At 44.4% G+C, this 20,770-nt stretch overlaps 2 protein-coding genes across 3 annotated transcripts in view; both read right to left on the bottom strand.

The window, feature by feature from the left end:
- Nucleotides 1–2,679, bottom strand: part of Lypd1 (LY6/PLAUR domain containing 1) — a 48,340-nt gene extending 45,661 nt beyond the window's left edge. Inside the window, exons 1-3 of one of the 2 annotated variants that reach the window (XM_038349623.1) lie at nucleotides 2,619–2,679; nucleotides 2,444–2,482; nucleotides 1,014–1,151 (exon numbers count right to left, since the gene is read on the bottom strand). In XM_038349623.1, the coding sequence (XP_038205551.1) occupies nucleotides 1,014–1,151; nucleotides 2,444–2,482; nucleotides 2,619–2,679 (238 nt within the window). Of the gene's footprint in view, nucleotides 1–1,013; nucleotides 1,152–2,443; nucleotides 2,519–2,618 lie in introns of those variants that run through there. The other variant, XM_042056069.1, reaches the window with a different exon arrangement.
- A 1,656-nt stretch (nucleotides 2,680–4,335) lies between these two features.
- The window catches only part of Nckap5 (NCK associated protein 5), a 799,776-nt gene continuing 783,341 nt past the window's right edge, over nucleotides 4,336–20,770 (bottom strand). Inside the window, exon 16 of the mRNA XM_038349244.1 lies at nucleotides 4,336–5,652. Coding sequence (XP_038205172.1) covers nucleotides 5,374–5,652 — 279 coding nt within the window. The 3' untranslated portion in view covers nucleotides 4,336–5,373. The remainder of the gene's footprint in view (nucleotides 5,653–20,770) is intronic.

Here is a 20,770-nt window from a genome sequence, read left to right as displayed (position 1 = left end):
GCCAGAGGGTTAGGTGAATCAATTATTCTAATCACCCCATGGAGCCCTATGGGCACCTTGTTGGACTAAAAAGGAACAAGGCTCACTCAATGGAACCCATCCCAAGATGGCGTTTTCCTCCTTTTCAACAGCCTTTAAATGGAGAAGTCTCTTTTTGACCTTGGAATCAAAGCAATAGCTTCATTTATTTTCTCAACGTTCTGGTTCCATCTTGGGGTGAACTTTTAATTCTAGCTCTGGGGTGGGTCAGATTCCACCTCTGAAAAGACTTATTAGCTAGAGTGATGTCTGTCCCATCTAACTCCCTTCTTCAAGCTGCACAACATCCAGGAAATTTGCTCTGATAGCCAATAGCTAAGATGCTGGTGGGGGTGGGGTGGGGGGGTAATCCTTCCTGGGGAAGATCTTGGCAATTTGTGCCTGGAATTTGATGCATTGGTTCTAAAATTAAATAAAGATCCTATAGTGTTCTTCAAAGAAATATGGTGTGCCGCTATGACAAAACACATTTTTCAAGTTCTGACCTCTGGGAACTTCGAGTAGCTTCATATTTCAGGCTGACATCCCTCATAGGCTACTGTCTAGCTGCTGGAGCTGGAACCTGTTCTCAGTGTATTTTGTTTTTTTACCACCCTGATCAGCTTTTTAGTCCAGGAAGGAGAAAGGAGAGAGAGAGAGAGAGAGAGAGAGAGAGAGAGAGAGAGAGAGCGCTACTGATTTACAATGACTTCCCCTCTGGAGTCCCTTGGGGAGAAGCCTTGGTAATTAACTCTAATGAGGTTAAAGTAACTTCCAACTCTTTGTTTTTTTAGAACCAAACTGTATAAAGTAAATCTGTGCTAATCAATGTGTGTATGTGTGGTGTCTGTGGTGTGTGTGTGTGTGTGTGTGTGTGTATGCACAAGCTCATGCACACATATATGTTAAGTCAGTCAGTGTCTTTTCCTGTAATTGAACACCCTCCATCCCCAGTCCTAGATGGCGCTTGGAGGGGGAAGAGCGGTCCAGCTTACCAGCGCTTTGCTCCATCACTTCTTTCTGACACATGTCTTGAACGTTCACGGTGCAATTTACGATGAACTCAGGGGACGAGCAGTCGTTGTTCAGCTGGAATTCTTCACACTGGTAGCACTGAATTTGCAGCGCCAACCCTGTGGGACAGATGAAGTGGGGTTCAGAAGCACTAGTTAAGATCTGGCTTGCATACAGCACACCCTGGCTGGCCAGTATCACCGTGTACAGCCCCAGACAACAAGGGCTTTTGGCTTCTGCATCCGGATCTTCAGCAGGGCAGGCAGTGCCTGAAGCCGGCAGGGGGCGGCGGCATCGGTTTCCCAGGGTCTAGCAAGATAAAGCGCTGTCAGAGACCCTAAATTCCGTCTCTAGACACAAACAGCTTCTGTAACACCCCCTCAAGCCTTTCTGCAAGTTGTTGCAAAGAGAAGGGTGAGAGTTCAAACCCTAGATCAAAGTAGCCGAGTACAAGCTTCATCTCCTGTCTGAGCCTAATTGCTAATTGGTTACAAATTGGTTAATTACTATTTTGGCACCATTCATAATTGCATTCGCTGACGCCTTTTCGGGCTTATTTATTTAATCTTAGAAGTCAGCATTCATAGGCTGGGGCTCTAAGGCTTCCTAGAGACCTCCCTGAAACCTGGAAGGAGTCACTGGATACCAATTGTCCCTGAGCCCTCTAAGTCTTTCAATTCAGAGTCCCTTCCTGTGACCAGCGAGTGGGGCAGCTGCTGAGGATGGAAGAGTATGTGGTGTGTGTGCGTGAGTTGTATGTATGTGTGTGTGCGTGCGCCCTCCTCGGAACCGCTACACTACAGCCGCTTTAGACTTGACCTCTCCACCCTCGCCCCCCTAAAAAAATGTCTGTTGGGAAAAAAAAAAAAAACCCAAAACAAACTCGGATAGCTTAGAGTAGACGATCAGGGATTAGGTCTAGCCTTACCATATCTTCCCGATTGCTCTCCTTGGATCTGTGAGCCAAGCACAGATAACTCAAACTGGGATAGCCGTCCCCCCGCCCCCAGCCTCAGATTGTCCGGTGTGTTGCTCACCTGTACGCGTTGCCGCTCCCTTGGGTGGTCACAAACACTTGGTAACTTGAGATGGTTGGAGGTTTGTCTCCCCTTTTCCCTGCTCGCCGGGCTCAAAGACCCTCCCCACTCCCAGCTCTGCATCCCCGTCTGTGCACCCCAAGCAGCTGCAGCTGAGAGTCGCGCCAATCTGCCGCTCTCCTGCAGCGCGGGACTTGGAGAGAGTCCCAGTCTGGCGCCTCTGGGTCTCAGTTTCCAGCACCAAACTCCCGCTGGGTAGCCCCGTCACAGCAGCGCGGACCCCAGCTGGGCGCACTGGGGGTTAGAGCAGGGACAGGCGGCGAGATGGCATGAGCGCGTGTCTGGCTAGGCTGCTGGCCTCTCCATCTTCTTACCTGGAAGCCAGAACAATCCGCAAAAAGTTGCTGCGATGCCGAGAACCCACATCCTCCCGGATCGGCAGGGCCGGGAGCGGGCAGGAACATCAGAGACCGCGACCGCAGCGGAGGCGACAGCAGCTGAGGCTGTCCGGGCCGCAGCGAATGTAGCTGCCGAGGTTTGCGCTGCTGCTGCTGCCCAGGCGACGGCTGCCACCGAGAGGAGCCGCAGGTGTCGCCCGCGGCGCCCGCATCGCCCGCGCCCCGGGCTCCCAGAGACTGGTCCCTGGCACCTCGCGTTCCCGCTCCCCGGGACGGAGTGCAGCGCCTCTGGAGGAGTTGGCTGCTGAGGCTTGAAGAACTACTGGCGATCCGGAGCACCCGAAAAAGTCTCGCCTCTTCTACCCCCACCCCTCCCACTCTGGGTACCACGTGATGGCTGCTGAGTTGTGGTGGGGGTGGAGGGCGGAGGAAGGCTGGGACTGTCTCTCTGCTGTCCCCACCCCCTTCTACCACCCTTTTAGCCTACCTCCTCCAGTTCCTTGGAAAAGAGCGCCTGCAGGGCTCGGTAGCAGTCCTTTTCAGGGGTTAGGAATACAGGGGTGACTAGGGCGCAGCAGGTGCTGCCAGGCTAGGACCAGTCCTGTGAGAACTCGGAGATCGAAGTGCTAAGCTGGGGGTCTCCGCACACTGGGACACCCTTCCCTTCCAGGTGCTCTGTTCCCTCCCAGGGGTGCTACGTGATACCCCCACCACACACACACACACACACACACACACACACACACACACACACACACACACACACTGGATGACTGGTATAGGATGAAAGGGCATTTCTGTGCACCTGGAAAACTTGCACGGTCGCTAGTTCCCTGGGGTGTCCGGTGCAGCTGCGCCTCTTCCTGGGAAAAACCCACATCGCAGGTCACCCCGGTCTTCTGGCACAATGCCTGGGAGTTACAATGGTGACCCTACCGCAGGTGGCTCACTTGGCCAGACTATCCTCTCACCGCTGGAGGATGCCCTGGTCGCCTATCCCAGGAAAAAGAAAAAAGAAAAAAAAAAAAAAAAAAAAAAAAAGCTATCCTGGGTCTATCCTGGGGAGTGGACACCGGGATCTGTGCGTTGTTCTTTTACTCGCCAAAGCCTACAGCTATGATTATACACTCCTTATAGGGCTCTGCATGCCTAGGGCTTGGTCATCCGCTGCCTCCCTCCTACGCCACCCTCCTTTCTGACAATTCCAGGTGACCCACCTTGCATATTCCCGGGACACCACGGTGTTATTTTTCCTTCCTGGCGGAGCTTTGCAGAAGGCTGTGCTTTGCAAAGAGCTGGCGACCGAAGCTCTTGGTGCCCCCGCCCCCAACCCCGCGCGTTTCCATCCCCCACCCCTGATTTGGGAGCCTCAGTGGAAACCCGTAGCTTAGCGTCACCTCTCTTCTGTGGAGCCTCCCAAGGGGAAGTGCTCTCAGGCTGGGCTCTGGTCATTTATTTCCCTACCCCGCTAACAGAGCAGGTCCGGAAGGGGCATAAATGACTTTCTTGTAATTTCTCTGCAGAGATCGGGTCCATAGCTGCCTCGGGCTCATTCTCCCCATCCCCACCCCCTTCCTTGCGATTCTAGCTGGTTAACTCCTTGGGGAGACAGAGATGCTGTGACCATTACTTGCTTGTCTGCAGTGTGGATCTTAACAATTGTTCGAATTACTATTACAGGAGCAAAAGGGTCGCTTTATTTATTCCTTCAGGGAACCTATCCACAGAGCAAGCTCGGGACGCGATTAAGATAATCATTGAACCAATCGCTCCTTGAATAAAGTTCTTTTCTGCTCTTAGAGGGTGGGATAGGACTTTTATTCAGAAATAAAATGAAACAAAAGGATTTTTAAGGTCTGAAAGACAAAGATGCTTTACACAATTTGAATTTAAGATAACAAAATTCAAATTACAACAAATTGCACACATAAAATAACACTGGTCATACAATACTCTATAAAGATACAAGTGTGCTAAGGCAGCCGCACAAATCCTAAACATAGCTCTACTCTGCCTGGGCTGCAGGCTTCTGTACAGAAGGAATTATAAATAGTTCACGTCTAGAAAAAATACACATAACCTTTAAAATAGAATTTATCCTCACATATGAACAGTCTTTAATAGAAAAGGATATTAAAAAGTAAGAAATGTTCATAGCACCAACTATTCATTTTTTTATAAAGTGAATATGACAAATAGAGTACCCAGATTTTAATAAAAAAAGCAGGAAGATAAAAAACTCAACAAACACTCAGCGTTGTAGAGAACTACAGTGGAGAGGCTGGGGTGAAGCCTGCTGAGATTCACTCCATTCTGCATCTGCAGAAGCACTGCAGATGCCATCCTTGTCATCGCTGCTTAAGTCTTTCCAGTGACGATTTGGAAATTGGACCACCGTTCAGATTTTCAATCAAAATGGGACTTTCGGGGGCAGTGATGACCTCAATCCTCTGGTTTTTCTGCAGGCCCCACGTTTAGATCGACACAGTGTATATGCAAATAATTTGAAGACCGGGGTGATTAACTTCACAAAATCCTTAGTTGGAGTTATTTTTTTTTTTAAAAATATATTATCAACTTCTAAAACTTAATACATCATTTCAAGAGCATGGCGCCAACACTTTTTATTGCTATCTTTCTCCACCTACAAATATAATTTCTCTTTCCCCCAAATTTACAGCTTTTATACAAATACTCAAAAAAAGTGCAAACATTGAGAATTTTCTATCATATTTTGCTTTTAACCCTCAGGAAACACAGTAGCGGCGATCTCTATCAGTCCACTAGGGGAGTAAACTCTGGTGCCTTGGCTGCTATCATCTCCTCTGGAGTTAGTGCTCCCCACATCCAGCTCTGTGGCTGTTTTCCTAGTGCACCGAGCCCAGGGCTCACTGACCGGTGCTCCCCTAGGCATCATGGGAAGCCTGACTTGCACAAGAAGAGAAGCTGTCATACAGAGAGTCACTCAGAGACTCCACATTGTCCATGCCTGGCCTCGCCGAGTTACTCGATGACACATCTATCTTTTTGCCTTTCTCTTCCTTTTGTCCTTTAACCTTGCTTGGAGACTTCTCTGGTTCTAATAAAATCACAGTATTGCTGTTAAATTTATTGAACGACTCCAGGGAAATTTCAGATAATCTATTCTCAGGATCTTCCTTTGTTTCTTCGACTTGTTTCAGCTCCTGCAATAAAAAGGAGGAAAATATTAGAAACATAATTCTTTGGAAAAAATCAATTTATCCTATCTGATATTCAATTATTGTCTGAATAAAGTACAGTTTAAAGGGATAGAGGGAACCTACAAGTCCTTAACAATCTTTCAGTGTAATTAAATGCAATAATAAAGCTAATTTTAAGGATAAATCAAGACTTTAATCATTTTACTGAGATAAATAGATCTCAATTTGCAAACCAGTTAAGTGCCACTTAATTCATTTTAAATGGATCCATTTGAAATTTGCTCAGGTAAAGTGTCGTATTTTTCTTTATCAAAGGTTCAAAGTCCTCTGTTTTCTTAATAAATATTTCTTGCACTTTTTCTAAAAGGGATACAGATTGAGTTTCAGCCAGAGGTTATAGTCATTCAGGGGAGGGGGCAGGCATAAAATCCCTTAAATTGCCATAAAATTTAAGAACATATTAAGCTTGTTAAGAATATTGTCATGTTTGAATTTTGTCCGTTGTAGGCACCTAAGATATTTGAAGGAGCGCACCGAGTCATTGACTGACGATTCCAGAATGGCTAGAGGCATAAAAACCAAGAAACAGGTCTACAGTTTAGTGACCCTCCCCTTCCCCGGAAGATTCTAGCCATACCTATGCCCAGGTATTTACGAGATGTTCTTAATGCCCCCAAGGACTTTATAAAATACTAGAGTTATACTAGACGATCATTGTAGGTTCCCTGTAAGCACGAGTGTGTTCAGGGTGGGGTGAGGACAAAGGGAGGCAGGGACACCAGAGGCAACGAGAAGAGCGCAAATGGTTAAGTCTCTAAAGCACTTCCCATCAACTTTTCTACTTTGAGGTAAGAATCCCACCAACCACAAGGGAAAGCTGCAAAGGGGAGTTTAATATATGATAGCATTTTTATTAAAATATATGATGTCTCGGACAGAGACACTGAACAGATTCTTTTAGCCTTTACAAGTCTATAAGGTAAGCACTTCATTTTGCTTTAGCTTTTTGGCCCATCTATTACTTTACAAGTTTTATTTCATTTTAGTTGATATATTATAATCTTACTTATGCCCAGCACACAGTGTATTCTTCACACTTGTATAGGATGTGTGATAAATAGTCCAATCATGGTGTCTTGGGCTGGGGAGATGGCCAACTCAGTGTATTACTTCCTTGCAAGCATAAGGACCTGTGTTTGATCCTCAGAACCAACCTAAAAGAAATGGATGTGGGGGCACACACTATTAATCTAAGAGGAAGCAGAGAAAGGACGCTCTCTGAGCTTCATAGTCAGCCAACCCAGCCTACTTGGTGAGTCCCAGGCCAGTGAGAGCCTGTATTTAGAGAAAGACATACCCCAAATCAAAAGCAACCCAAACAAGGACAGTGCCAGTGCCAGGAGAACAACTCTCTAGGTTGTCTTCTGGCCTTTACATGCACAAACAAAGGTGTACCTGTACACACAGGAACACACACACACACACAGACACACACACACACACACACACACGATACTTAGTATGCCCATCAACTCAAACTTTAGTCACTGTAGCAAGAAGTCAAAACCCTTTTCTATAGCTATTGGAAACACACAATACTGCTAACAAAACTCACTTTTCTAGGAACACAAGATCAGAAACAAGGCTTAGCCTGATGGTCACTTGGATGTGGCTTCCCTGCATGGCAGAGAGAGGATTCTGATGTCAGGTTGGCTGAGTGTGGGGCTTTTATTCTTTCTGTTGGTTGGACCCATCCCCTTACAGGAAATAAGGACATAAATATCATGATTGTTTTTTAAATTTTGTTATCCAAATCTTCCATTTCAATGATTTGCCCAACCATTTTGAAAACATGCAGCTCTTTCTGCTGTCTAGCCTACGCCCCATACAATCATACTAGACTCACAAATGCCATGAGGAAACTGATGGAGGCCGACAAATTCAGTCAAGACCTGAGACTCTCAAATGCTAAGTGCCCAACAGAGAAAGAAAGAGAGACGTAAGTGGATGCCTTTAGTGTTCCAAGGGCCAGGGCGTGGGGTTTCTCTGTAATGGAGAGCGGGGTCATTTCATGGGAAGATCTGGGCATCTGCCTTGAATTAGTGCTTATTTAATTACTCAGGGTGCTGAAGTATTATTTGTAGAACAGGTTTTCAATCTTAAATGGTTGCCTGGAAACCATGGTGAGGGGCTGATCCACAGACAATGATTCCATATTCAGGAAGAACTCAAGCAAGTGCTTTTTCATGTCCTGCCAAGTTTTAAGCCTTTGATCCCTGCCCCCTAAATTACATGGCACGATATTAGCAATGGGCGGCGAGTAGGAAATGGTTTGGAGAGTGGATGTTTGCCTCCATCACCAAATGTGAGTATCCATGTCCGTTTAGGTGGATAAGGAGCCTGCAGCACAGTTCCTCGTCACCCGGATGTGTGTGTTACTCTTTCTCAAGAACCACAAGCATTCTCCTCCCCTCTGTCTACCTGGTCTATGCGGCTCTTTACCAGGAAAGCTAGTGCTGGGCAGACGGAAGGTTTGGATGCTAAGGCTTCATGGGGAAGTGGGTTAATCAGAGGCCCTAGAGGGAGACAATCTGAGCGTCTGTGTCAGCTAGACCACCTCCCTGACTGAGTGCCATGACCGTCCACCCCTTTTCAGGTGTGAGTGGTGGCAGGTGGACATTATACATGCACTGAGGAAAATCTAGAAACACAGCACCTTACAGCTCTAGCCACATAGCCTGCTTCATGTGCATCCTCTTCAGTGGCACAGTCATTGGTAAGTGCTGATGTGAACACGTGATCACCTGTCTGTGAATATCCCTAAGGAAACTCATTAGGACAACACACACACAGACGTGCATGCACACACATGCACACATACACATACACAGCATACACATATATACACCACACTACATACACACCACACCACTCACACACACATACACATCACACACATACACAATCCACACACCACACACACACATACATACACACCATACCATATACACACCACACCACATACACAGCACAGCACACACTCACGCACACACATACACATCACACACATACACATTCCACACACCACACACACAGACACACACACCACACCACATACACACCACACCACACCTATACACACCATACACACAATACCACATACACATTCTACACACCACACATGTCATACACACACACATACACACCACACGATATATAGCATATATACACCACACCACACATATATACCACATATATATCACACACCCCACATACATGACACACACGCTGCACACATGCACATGGCACACACACACTACAACATACCACACACCACATACAGACATACCACACATACACAGCACACACCACATACAGACATACCACACACACACACACGCACGCACACAAACACACACTCTATCAGTCCATGACAATGGTTCTTAGAGTTCACGTTCCAGACTAGCAGCAACCACTGGAATACCAAGGAGCCTGTTGGAAATGCAATTTCATGGTGTTCACCCAGACCCACTAGATGGGGAATCTGGGGCCGTGCCACCTGTTCTAAGCAAGCTCATAGTGTGATTCTGACACATGCTCAATATGCAATATATACACGTACTGGCTAGTTTTATGTCAATTTGACACAGCCAAAGCCACCAGAGAGGAGGGAGACTCAATTAAAAGAAAATGCCTCCATAAGATCAAGCTCTAGGCAAGCCTGTGAGACATTTTCTTAATTAGTAATTGATGCTGGAGGTCCCAGTCCATTGTGGGTGGTGCCATCCCTGGGTTGTTGGTCTTGGGATCTGTAAGAAAGCAGGCTTAGCAAGTCACGAGAAGCAAGCCAGTAAACAGCAGTCCTTCATGGGCTCTGCATCAACTTCTGCCTCCAACTTCCTGCCCCGTGTGAGTTCATGGCTTCCTTCAATGAAGAACAGTGATATGGAAGTGTGAGCTGTAAACCCTTTCCTCACCAGCTGGATTTGATCCCGGTGTTTTATCACAGCAGTAGTAACTCTGACTGAGACAGTACAATAAAAAGAGTGGGAGCTGGAGAGATGGCTCAGTCATTAAAGGCCAGACTCATAAGCAAAAATAACAGAGTGGAAAGGAGAAACAAGCTATGTATATATGCATGCATGTATGTATGTATGTATGTGTGTATGTATGTATGTATGTGTGTATGTATGTATGTATGTGTGTATGTATGTATGTATGTATGTATTATGTATGTATGTATGTGTGTATGCATGCATGCATGCATGTATCTATTATCTATCTCTAGAATCTACCTAAACTGTAGTCTATCAACTGTCTGTCTGTCTGTCTGACTGACTCTGGAGAGAAAGTCAGTTATAAGGAAACCATGCCTTCTGATTGTGGAGTGGGTGAAATGTGAGTTCACATTGTTTCTTAGCTGCGCACCATTGGTGCAGGTGACAAGGGCCACTCTTCACCTGGCCTCACACCGGGAGCCCCAGGGTAGAGTGAAGACAGTGGTTCAGAAGCATGGGCTGTGTCTAACATCAGAAACATGGATCCAGAAGTTTTTATTTAGAAGGTAAAAAAAATCTAAGTACTGCTTGCGATAATTAAAAGTAGCATGACTTTTAATCACTTGCTCATTAAGAGAAAAATTAAAAAGAACAGAGGCGGAAACAAACAAGACCTCCAGATGTACATCCGTGTGCAGTATCTGCTTTACCCGAGCTTATGGATCAGGCATCGTGCTGTGTACTCTCCTATTTATCATTTTCCTATTCTATGTTTTATTGGTGCCTATTCAAGGCACACAGTGATGGGTTCACATGAAGACATTTTCACGCAGGTGTGACCATAGCCGTTCACGCTCTCCTTTTTCTCCCCTCTCTGACTATTTCCATTCTGTCTTCCAGTCTTATTTCTGGTAAAATCTATAGCATCTCTTGTACAGGAGGATCAAATCATCTGCAAGTAGAATAATTTTATATCTTTTTTTTCCCATTCAAGTCCTTTTATTTCCTTGTCTTGTCTTACTGTTCTAGCTAAAGGCTTCAAGCACTGTATTGAATAAGTGTAGACAGAGTGGGTGCCTTTGTCTTAGTCCAGATTTTATAGGAAAGTTTAGTTTTTTCCTTATTTACAACTGCATGTCGAGGTCAGTAGTATTTACTTATTATTTAAGATATATTTTAATTATGTTGTGTGTGTGTATGCATGCATGTGCTTGTGTGCAGGTACCCACGGAGGCCAGAAGAAGGTGTCTGATCCTCTGGAGCTGAAGTTACAGATAGTTGTGAGACACTAAATATAGGTGTCAGGAATTGACCTCAGCAGCAAGAATCAATAGGCAGTGAGTCAACTCTCTAGCCCCTCGATCTATCTTTTCTACTATTTATTTTAGGAATTGGGCACGTTAATGTTTGGTGTATATATGATTAAGATTATTTTATTCTTTTGATTAATCATATTTTAACCAATATGAAGTGATATTCTTAATCCCTGTTAATTAGGTAATTAATCAGCTAGTAAAGTGGCAACACCCGCCTTTTTCTAGTTTCATTGCTTAGGATGCCTTTTTCTATCCTTTGATTCTAAGTCTGTATTGATTATTGCCAGTGAGGTGTGTTTATTGAAGGTAACAAATACATGGATTCTGTTTTAGTCCTAACTACTAGTCCTTATCTTTTGATTGGAAATTTGAGGTTATTAACATTATTATTTTATCTTTATGGTTGACTGCATTTTCTAATTCATCTACCTTGTCCCCAAGCCCCATCTTCCATCTGATTATTTCTATTTGTAAAGCTTGCCACTGAGTTTTTAGTCTAATTGAGCTTCTCACTTCCAGAATTGTACTGTGAAGTTTTCAGCGGTTTACTTACTGCATCTTCCTTCCATGCCCCCTGTTCACATCCTCATTTAACCGTGCTGATTTATTCTCTTTCAGTCCTTTCAGCTTAGTTCATATTCTCCTTGAAATCGTTCAATGCTCTTATAACCATTCCTTTGACTTCTTAGGTTTCATCTAATTTGCTGTCATTGGAATCCATAATTTTCCTCCTCTTACACACTTTTAAAAATGCCCTACTGTGTAGCATAAATAATAAAAACCAAGAGTCAGAACTTGGGGTTCAACCTGAAGGTCAGAAAAGCAAAATAGCCAGCCACTGGCTCTTACTTCTACTTCAGTCTGAAATGGCCATCCTGCCTCCAGGAATCTCAGAATGAGACTGAGCTGAGAGCCGTCTCCTCCCATCTTATATTCCTCTCTAGGGCTGGGACTGAAGGCGTGCACCACTACTGCCCAGTTTCTATGGCGAACTAGTGTGGCTACTGGAATTAAAGATAGACCCACTGCCTGGTCTGTAAGACTGACCGGCGGGGCTGTTTTACTCTCTTACCTTCACGCAAGCTTTAGTAAAATACAAATGAAATATCACTACATTCCAACTGTTTATATGTTTCCTCCAGATTAAAACAGTCCAACCAGGGCGGATGGGGAGCTTCAGAAAACTCAAGAGGCAAAGAAACGAAACATGCCTGGGAAAGCTGAAAACTGTCAGCTGAGCCAACCAACCCCCATCTGGGAGAGTCCAACTCCCCTTGCTAAAGACCATCCCAGCTGGGTGTGATGATGGTTTACAGGGGCTCCTTGCCCCTAGAAGTGGAAGTAGGGCCTGTGCACACTTGTCTAAGTACCCAGCTCTTTCCCACCATCTGCACGTGAGTTGGGGGAAGAGCTAGAGTCTACAGAAGTAGGGGAACACTAGAATGAGGTAGTTATAGCAAAGCCTTCATCCCTGCTTCGTAAGGCTTTTCACTCCCTCAGTAACCCCTCACCTATGCTCTGTGAAGAAGTCCAATAAACTCACTGCTTTCCCAGAGCAAACTCTGGCATCCTGTCCCAGTTTGTCCGTTTGTCTGCTTGTCCTTGGGATCGTAAGAGGAGAGACAGATACTGCTTTATGTCTCCCCATGGGAAGGAATATTAGTAACAACTGGAAAATTCACTAGGGCCCTCCTTAGATTTACAGGAGCAGTAAACGGCTACTGGATGGAGAAACATGAGCAGCTGGCCTGCTGAGAGGAGCTCCCTGAGATCTCCAAGATCTGTAAAATGTGCAGAGCCCCAGGACTTCAGTTTTAGCAAGCAGTCACAAGTATTGGACTTTGGGGTGATATAGCTGCCTTGATCACCCCTGCTCCTATAAGCAACCCTTCACCCACACTCCTGTTAGTAATCCCAAGGAAAACTCAAGTTCACCAAGTTAGACTTCAGTGTGATCATCACTTCGGTCTGTCCCTACCTAGAATGAGTAGACATAGATGTGGCCTATCACCCTAGGGGAGTCTCCCACCTAGCATCTGGCTGTTCCTCTCCTTGCTACCCATTTCATCTACAAGGCTTAGCCAGACACTAGCTTGTCCACGTTTTCTCGGCTTCCTTCCAGACTCTCCAGTTGCTTTTGAGATTGTGACGTCTCCTTGCCTCCGCTCAGGAACACGTGGAAGTAGGCTGGTTACTATTTTGTCAGGTGTCATTTATTTCTAATCGTCTGAAGCCACGCTGACTTTAAATTTAAATAGTGGGAGGGATCGAGGTCAAATGGTAATGTGTTAATGATCTACTTGGCAGATGGGAACAAACAGTGTGACTGTCACACACTAACCACAGTGATGACAGCTCATGTTGACTGACGCTAAGGACACTGAGGGATTATCTGGTTCACTTTCCAAGTATTGCTTTTTGCCTTTCCTTGTTTATTGTTTATTCATTTTTATAATCCTTTTTTGTATATATGATGCATGTAGATATATATATGTGTGTGAGTTCAGGCGTATAAAGTCAGAGGCCTACCTTGGGTGCCAGTCCTTGCTTCCTACCTTTCTGGAGACAAGGTCTCTTTGTTGCCCACTGCTGCATACACCAGGGTTGCTGGCTCACAAGCTTCTGAGGCCTGCCCTATCTCAGCTGGCATGACAGACATGCTCTACCCTGTCTGGCTTTCAACAGGCTTTGGAGATTTGAACACACGGCCTCAAGCTGGCATAGCAAACACTTTACCCGTGGCATTATTTCTATAGCTCTATTTGTTGTTTATTTGAGGCAAGGTCTCAAAGTGTAACCTAGTTGGGCCTGGAACTCGCTATATAGCCCAAGCTGACCTCAAACTTGCTGTAATTCAGCTCACTCAGCTTCCAGAGTAGTAAGATTGCAGCAATGGGCCTGGTTCTCCAATTGCGGAGACTATGTGAAGGCCGCCATCAGTATCTCTATTTATAGCTTGAGGAAGTTTAGGAAATCATTTAAGGTCCTGCTGTCGTGCTATGGGAGCATGGCAATGTGCCTGCAGAGCCCAGGCTCTGAACCTTCACCCAACAAGTATCGGTCAGTTGTGTCATTAAGAGCAACGCCTACAATAAGAATTATAGGACCGGAGAAAGGGTTTAACGATTAAGAGCAAATACTGCTTTTGCAGAGGACCAGAGTTCAGTTCCCAGCACTCATGCCAGGTGACTGACAACAGCCTTGAACTCCAGCTCCTGGGGATCTGATATCCTCTCCTGGCCTCCCTGGAAACTGTATTTATGTGTACATATAGATACACACACACACACACACACACACACACACTAATATAATGTAAATAAAAATAAGAATTACAGAACAACAACGATGAGCCCAGCACAGATCAGGGTTCAACGATAATTTTGTTAGTTCCATAAAACATCCCATTCCTTCACATGTGTTGGATTTCACCAGAATTAAAATAAAATTACTGTATTAAATTTGTCTCCTATAGGTGGCAACAGTTGTATGAGTGACTTTCATGTTGGGTCTTTTTGTTGCACTTGGCAACAAAAGTAAAGCTAAACAGGCAACAGGAGGACATGTTTTCAGGTTAGAAATGAGCATCTTTGCACATCCATAGAGTATTTTCTTGTCTTCTGTGCAAACATAGACTTCTGAGTGATAATGCTAGCAAGGAACTGCGAGGTAGGCGCCAAAAATCTCTTGAGAGTCACACTGCAACTCGTGTAATACCTTGTTGTCACACAGTAATCAATCAAACCAATTTACTGTAGGCTGACTCTGCATAAATAATCGTATGGTTATGATTCACAGAGGGTCCTCTGTAAGAGAGGGTGCTCCTGGTCATATTTTGAAGGGTAAGTAGAATTCAGATACAGTAAAGAAGTAGGAGATTATTCTAGCATGCTGCCATTGTAAAAGGCCCTTTTTGTCTCCGTACACTGTTCTGTAGTCCACTTCAATTCCATATATGCCATGGAAGCCCATCTCTTGGTCTAGTAGACTCTCTAGTGGGCAGACTTGCTGAAAAGCTAGAGACACAGAAAGAGGTGTGCCAAAACGGTTCTCAGTGACCTAATCAGACTCCCAGAATTTCCGGCACAGTAGGTAGGAGGTGGGATGAAAGTTCTTTATTTCCTAATGGGTTCCCCCACTAGGTTCTCACAGAGTTCTAATATCAACAGAGAAGGTCAGGAAGGCCAGAGTCGATTGTGCCTTATCCGGGATACTTATGCGACCTGTGATTTGCACAGATTTAAGATTCAGGTGAAAATTGACCTGGAAATTTACTTATTGTTTTGTTTTTACATAGAAATACATAGCATATGTTTCACTGTCAATGATTCTCATGAAAGAAACTTTGCCTAGAGCAATATTGTTAATGTTAGGAAGGATCAGCTAGGAGGAGAGACAAGCTTTTGCAAAAAATAGGATATTTGAGAAGAGACCCAAAAATTTATGGGATTAAAGCAGTAAAAGGGATATATTTATAGCTATATACTTATCAATGGATCTATCTATCTATCTATCTATCATCTATCTATCTATCTATCTATCTATCTATCTATCTATCATCTATATCTATCTATGCATGCTGATGTGCACTTCTAAGAGATGCCCGTTGAATTCTATAGCTAGAAACTCCTGCCCACAGTCATAGAGACATATACAGTAAACGTATGCTATAGTAAAGTGAATTATCATTCTATGATTAGGGCTACTATTTCATCATTTCAAATACATTTTCATTATTGATTTTATCTTAAAGATATTGGTTCTCAGGCCTGCTGTAAAATGTCAGAAAGCTATTCAAAGCTGCTGGGGGAATTCAAATTGAGCCTCCTTTCTCAGATGAGCACTAACTCAGCATCAGAGTCCTTGGCCCAAATTAGTGCAAGTGGGGTCTTAATTAACATTCTGAGTCTCTTAGTTCCCTATTGCTATAGAGACTCACTTCCAGTCATCCCAGGAAAACACATGGTAGGCAAATAGCCAAACTTCCAAACTATTTTTTACTGCATGTCAAGTACTATGTGACTTTATTGCATGAATTATCTCATTTCATCCTTAAAGCAATCCCATGAGAGAGCTCGATTATCAACCCCATTACACAAATTGGAAAATATACTCAGAGAGGTCTAAATACTAGTCCAAATATGCACGGTTAATCTGCCAGAGAGTCAGGAGTGGAGAAAAAGCAGTCAGAATACAGAATACATCCGTATACATTATAGCAGGTATCTGGAACCTAGTTTGTTGGAGAAGGCTGCTTGTTCATCCCAGCCACCCAGGACCAAAATAACCACACAGAAACTACATTAATTAAAACACTGCTTGGCTCATTACCTCTAACTTCCTGTTGTCTAACTCTTACATCTTAATTTAATCCATTTCAATAATTTGTGCATCATGACGAGGTCGTGACCTACCAGCAAATTTCTGTCTTCAGTGGCTCCAGGGCTTCTCTTTGACTCCGCCCTTCTTTCTCCCAGCATTCAGCCTAGCTTTCCCTGCCTACCTAAGTTTTGCCTTGCTATAGGTCCAAAGCAGTTTCCTTATTCATTAATGGTAATCACAGCACACAGAGGGGACTCCCACATCACTAGTTCATGATTGCTGACAGTGTGCAAAGTAGCTATGGTTCTCCACATTCAAGTTCCTTTCAAATTTTCCTACTCTACAAAGCTCTGAAGCCTTAATTGGGTGTCCTGCATGCATCTATTACTGGCTCGATAAACAATCTTAACCTTCTTGCTCCCCATCTTAGTTCTCAGGGATCTGGAAAAGAAAAGTGAAGGGCTGACAGGTGACTCCAATACCAACTTTCTTACCAAGAAAGCTTCAACTAGAGAATGAGGCTCCAACCTGTCAAAAGTGAGCTCTCTTACACTGGTAGTAGGAAGTGGTGAGCTTACCAGGCAAGCATAAGTACTCGAGTTCCATCTCCAGATGCCACTGAGAAAAGCTAGCTATGGTGGCACATGCCTGCAACCCAGCACAGGAAAGGAGGCAGCGGAAGGATCCCTGTAGCCTACCAGGTAGCCTAGCACAGTCAGAGGGCTCTCGTAAAAAGACCCTGTCTGAAAAGTTAAGCCAGATAGCAAGTGAAGAAGAAACTTGAGGTTGACCTCTGGATTCCAGAAACATGCAAACACATCCCCCCCCCCACACACACACACATACACACACACACAGAGAGAGAGAGAGTGGAATGAGGCATCATGGCTGGCATCTCTGAGATAGGGAATAAGCCATATTATAACCTCATATCATACATAACCCAACCTGAGAGAGATGAAGAGAGATCCCGAGGTGCCTGTGCATTACCAGAGCCTTTTTTCTTGTCGATAGATTTTTCTTTGGGCTGCCAGCTCACAACAAACCACATGGAGACTTACTAATTATGAAAGCTCAGCCTATAGCTTAGGCTTGTCCCATTAACTCTTACAACTTAATTTAACCCATTTATATCAATCTATGTTTTGTCTTGTTGCTTTTTTCCCTCTCTTCCATCCTGCACCTCCTGTTCCCTCTCAGTGTCCTCTGGCCTCTCTTCTGGGCCTAGATTCATCTCTTGTCCTTTTCCCCCTGCCTGGAAGTCCTGCCTAACCTGTCCCTGCCTAGCTATTGGCCATTCAGCTCTTTATTAAACTAATCAGAAGGTGCCTTGGCAAAGACACATCTTCACAGTGTGCAAAAAGATAATTCCATTTCCTGAAGTTTCTAATGAAATGAACCACTCTTCCCTTCCCTGGTGAGAAGTGCACAAGGACCCAGACACAACAGGCTGGAAGGGTCACCTTCAGCTCTCTTCATTTGGAAGACTAAACCCAATCTTAGGAGGTTATGTCACCATGGTGCCCCTCCACTGCTAGGGCTTTGTTCTGAACTCACTATGTGGCCCTTGATTTCGCTCTGTAATCCAGGGCGGTTTCAAACTTGCCAGTTATCATACTTCAGCTTCCCAGGTACTGCGATTATAGATATGGATCACCATGCCTGGCTCATCAGTGTAGACTTTCACCAAAATAGTCAGGCACACACTGGGGCCAAGAAAATGAAGAAAATTCAGGGAATATGGTGAAGTGGGTTGGGCAGAGAAGCCTCTCTGGGTGTAGATATGGGAAGGAAGTGACTGAGCAGATACGGAAGAGAAGCAAGCTTCCATTTGGAAGCAGGTAAGTCAAATGGAGGCTGCCTGAGCCAGGGCCTTATTTTTGTATTATTTCTCCTTTCTGCTGCTAGGATGAAATATATAACAATAAGCAATTTAAATGTTTATTTTATCTCACAGTTTGAGAGGATACAGTCTATCATGGCAAGGAAGGAATGAGTGTAGGAACAGAGAGCATCTGTCTGTATTGCCTCCGCAGTCAGAAAGCCGAGAGCAGACAGGAAGTGGCCCTGGGCTATAAAGCCTCAAGGCTGCTCCCAGTGATCCACTTCCTCTTGCAAAAGGTCCTATTAAAGGTTCAACAATCTTTCCAAACAGTGCTACCAGCCAGGGATCAAGGGTTCAAACACAGGATCCTATGGGGGCATTTCACATTCAAACAACAGGAAGGACAGACAGGCTTGTAGCTGAAGGTGTGATTTTTCTTCCCCCTTGGGTACTGGGAAGAGAGACTCTGTGTAGAGTTTTGTCACCCTCTCATACTAGTGGTTAGGGGGAGACATTTTAATCAAGGTCTTTTAATAGAAGGTTGTGTATAACTTCAAGTCCATTTTAAGAGGTATTTACTGGGGGGAGGGCTATCTCAAGGGTAGCGATGCAGCCATTTCTCTGCCTCCTAGTTAGTCTGTTCTATAATGCCTCTTGTGCTGTATTCCTGATAGAGCTACCTTCTGACTGAGACATAAAAACAGATCGCAGGACCTTTGGTGGGCACTAGAGAGCCCTCCACGCTCTCCTCAAGAGTTGTGGCATTAACCCCATTAACCTGGTCAGAATCCAGCACAGATAATTGCCTTCTTCTGGCCCTGCAGTCCTCCTATTAACTCAACTGGACACATGACTTCACTTGCTCTCCTGAAAATTTAATATGACCTGTTATGACAGAGAAACACTCTCTCCATTCAACCCCAGGCAGGGATCTGTGAGTCAGTATTTTGGAGGCGCTCTGCTTCATTACTGGGGGTCTTGTAAATTTTTTTTAGCATCTCCCGGGCAAACTGGCTTTGCTAGGTGAAAGAGTAATTGCCAGCTGAGATGTGCTTTTATGACTGAATTAACTCCATTGCTGTCTTCAGCTGTGATCAATGGTTTCCAATGACCTTTGTAGGAAATCTTGAACCCAGGATGGGGGAAAATGAAGTTGCAAAAAAAAAAAAAAAAAGAAAAAGAAAAAAAGAAAAGAAAGAGGGAGAGAAGGTCAGTAAGAAGCTTGGGATTAGGTGCATCTTGTGGAAAGAGAAGGGTGCACATGAGAAAGAGACAAAGACCATTTACAGGTCTTTTGAGGGGAAGGCATTGTGTAGAGATGGTGTTCCAGCTTGTTCTCCAAGGCTTGCTCAGCTTTCTTACTTGTCCATCCCATTGTCATCTGTTCAGGGGAGGAACCAACCTCAGTGGGCAGGGAGCTCCCACATCAGTCAGCAATAAAACAATCCCCACAGGCTTTACCGACATGTCCATAGGCCAACATGATGGAGACATTTTCTCACTTGAGGTTCTTTCTTCCCAGGTGTCTCCAGTTTGTGTCAAGTTGACAAAAAACTAACCAGAAGGGGATATGGTCTCAGATAGTGAAATAGGCAAAAATGCAGCCTTCACTAGTAAAATATAATAAGAGGAATATGGCAACTCTGTTAAATCAGAGAAGGGCACTTGGGAAAAGGGAAGGTATACTGATGGGTAAAACTGGAGTAATCATGGAAGCATACTCGCTACTCCTAAAATTGATTTGGGGGATATCACCTGAAATGTCCGTTTGAAAACATTCCTTCTCCCACCCCCCAACTCCTGGTACTAGATGTATCCATAAGTAGAATTTAAAACATAGTTTGAGACTGAGGAGGTGGCTCAGTGGGTAAAGCACCTGCTGTGTAAGCAAGAGAACACATTTGTTTGGATCATGAGAAGCCATAGGATTGTAGGCCTCAAAAGGCTGGGATGAGAGGCCTAGAGAGAGCTGGCTAGCAAGACTGGCCTCATCACAAGCCTCAGGCTGGACTGAGATACTCTGCCTCAATAACAAAGATAGAAAAACAACAGAGGGCGATTCCTAGCACAAACCTCTGGCCTCCACACTCAAAATGTACATATATTTACACATATGTGTTGTGTGAATATGAACACACAACACACACATTAAGAAAGTACAATAAGCTTTTTAACACAGGAGATTTCATCAGAATTGGTCAATTTTCCCAAAAGTAAAAAATGGGCATTATTCTATGGAGACTTTTGCTTAGGCATGCAAGGCAGGCCACTGACAGCAACTTGTATAAGAGGCGTAACTAAATGGAACATGCTTCTCTGTATTATCACGTTCCTTTCTGCACAGAATGGCAACTAAAAAACATTCAGGAATGTAAATGGAGTAAACACTGAGCTAGAAACTTGCAGACTGGTCAGTTCTTGTGTCAGGTGACGAGAGTGTGAATATCAAGACCTTCTTTAATTCACAGGCACAATTATAATGCACTTACACACACACATATACATGCATACAAACACACACATATATATACACATGCAAAACCCACACACATTACACATATAAAACACATACATGCATAAACATATATGTATACAATCATACATTCATAAATGTACACACATGCAAATACATTTATGTACATACACGCAAACACACATAT

The sequence above is a fragment of the Arvicola amphibius genome, chromosome 12, assembly GCF_903992535.2.
Source record: "Arvicola amphibius chromosome 12, mArvAmp1.2, whole genome shotgun sequence".
In the NCBI taxonomy this organism is placed as follows: Eukaryota; Metazoa; Chordata; class Mammalia; order Rodentia; family Cricetidae; genus Arvicola; species Arvicola amphibius.
Note: the sequence above shows the minus strand (reverse complement) of the source record. Positions and strands in the feature narration are given on the sequence as shown.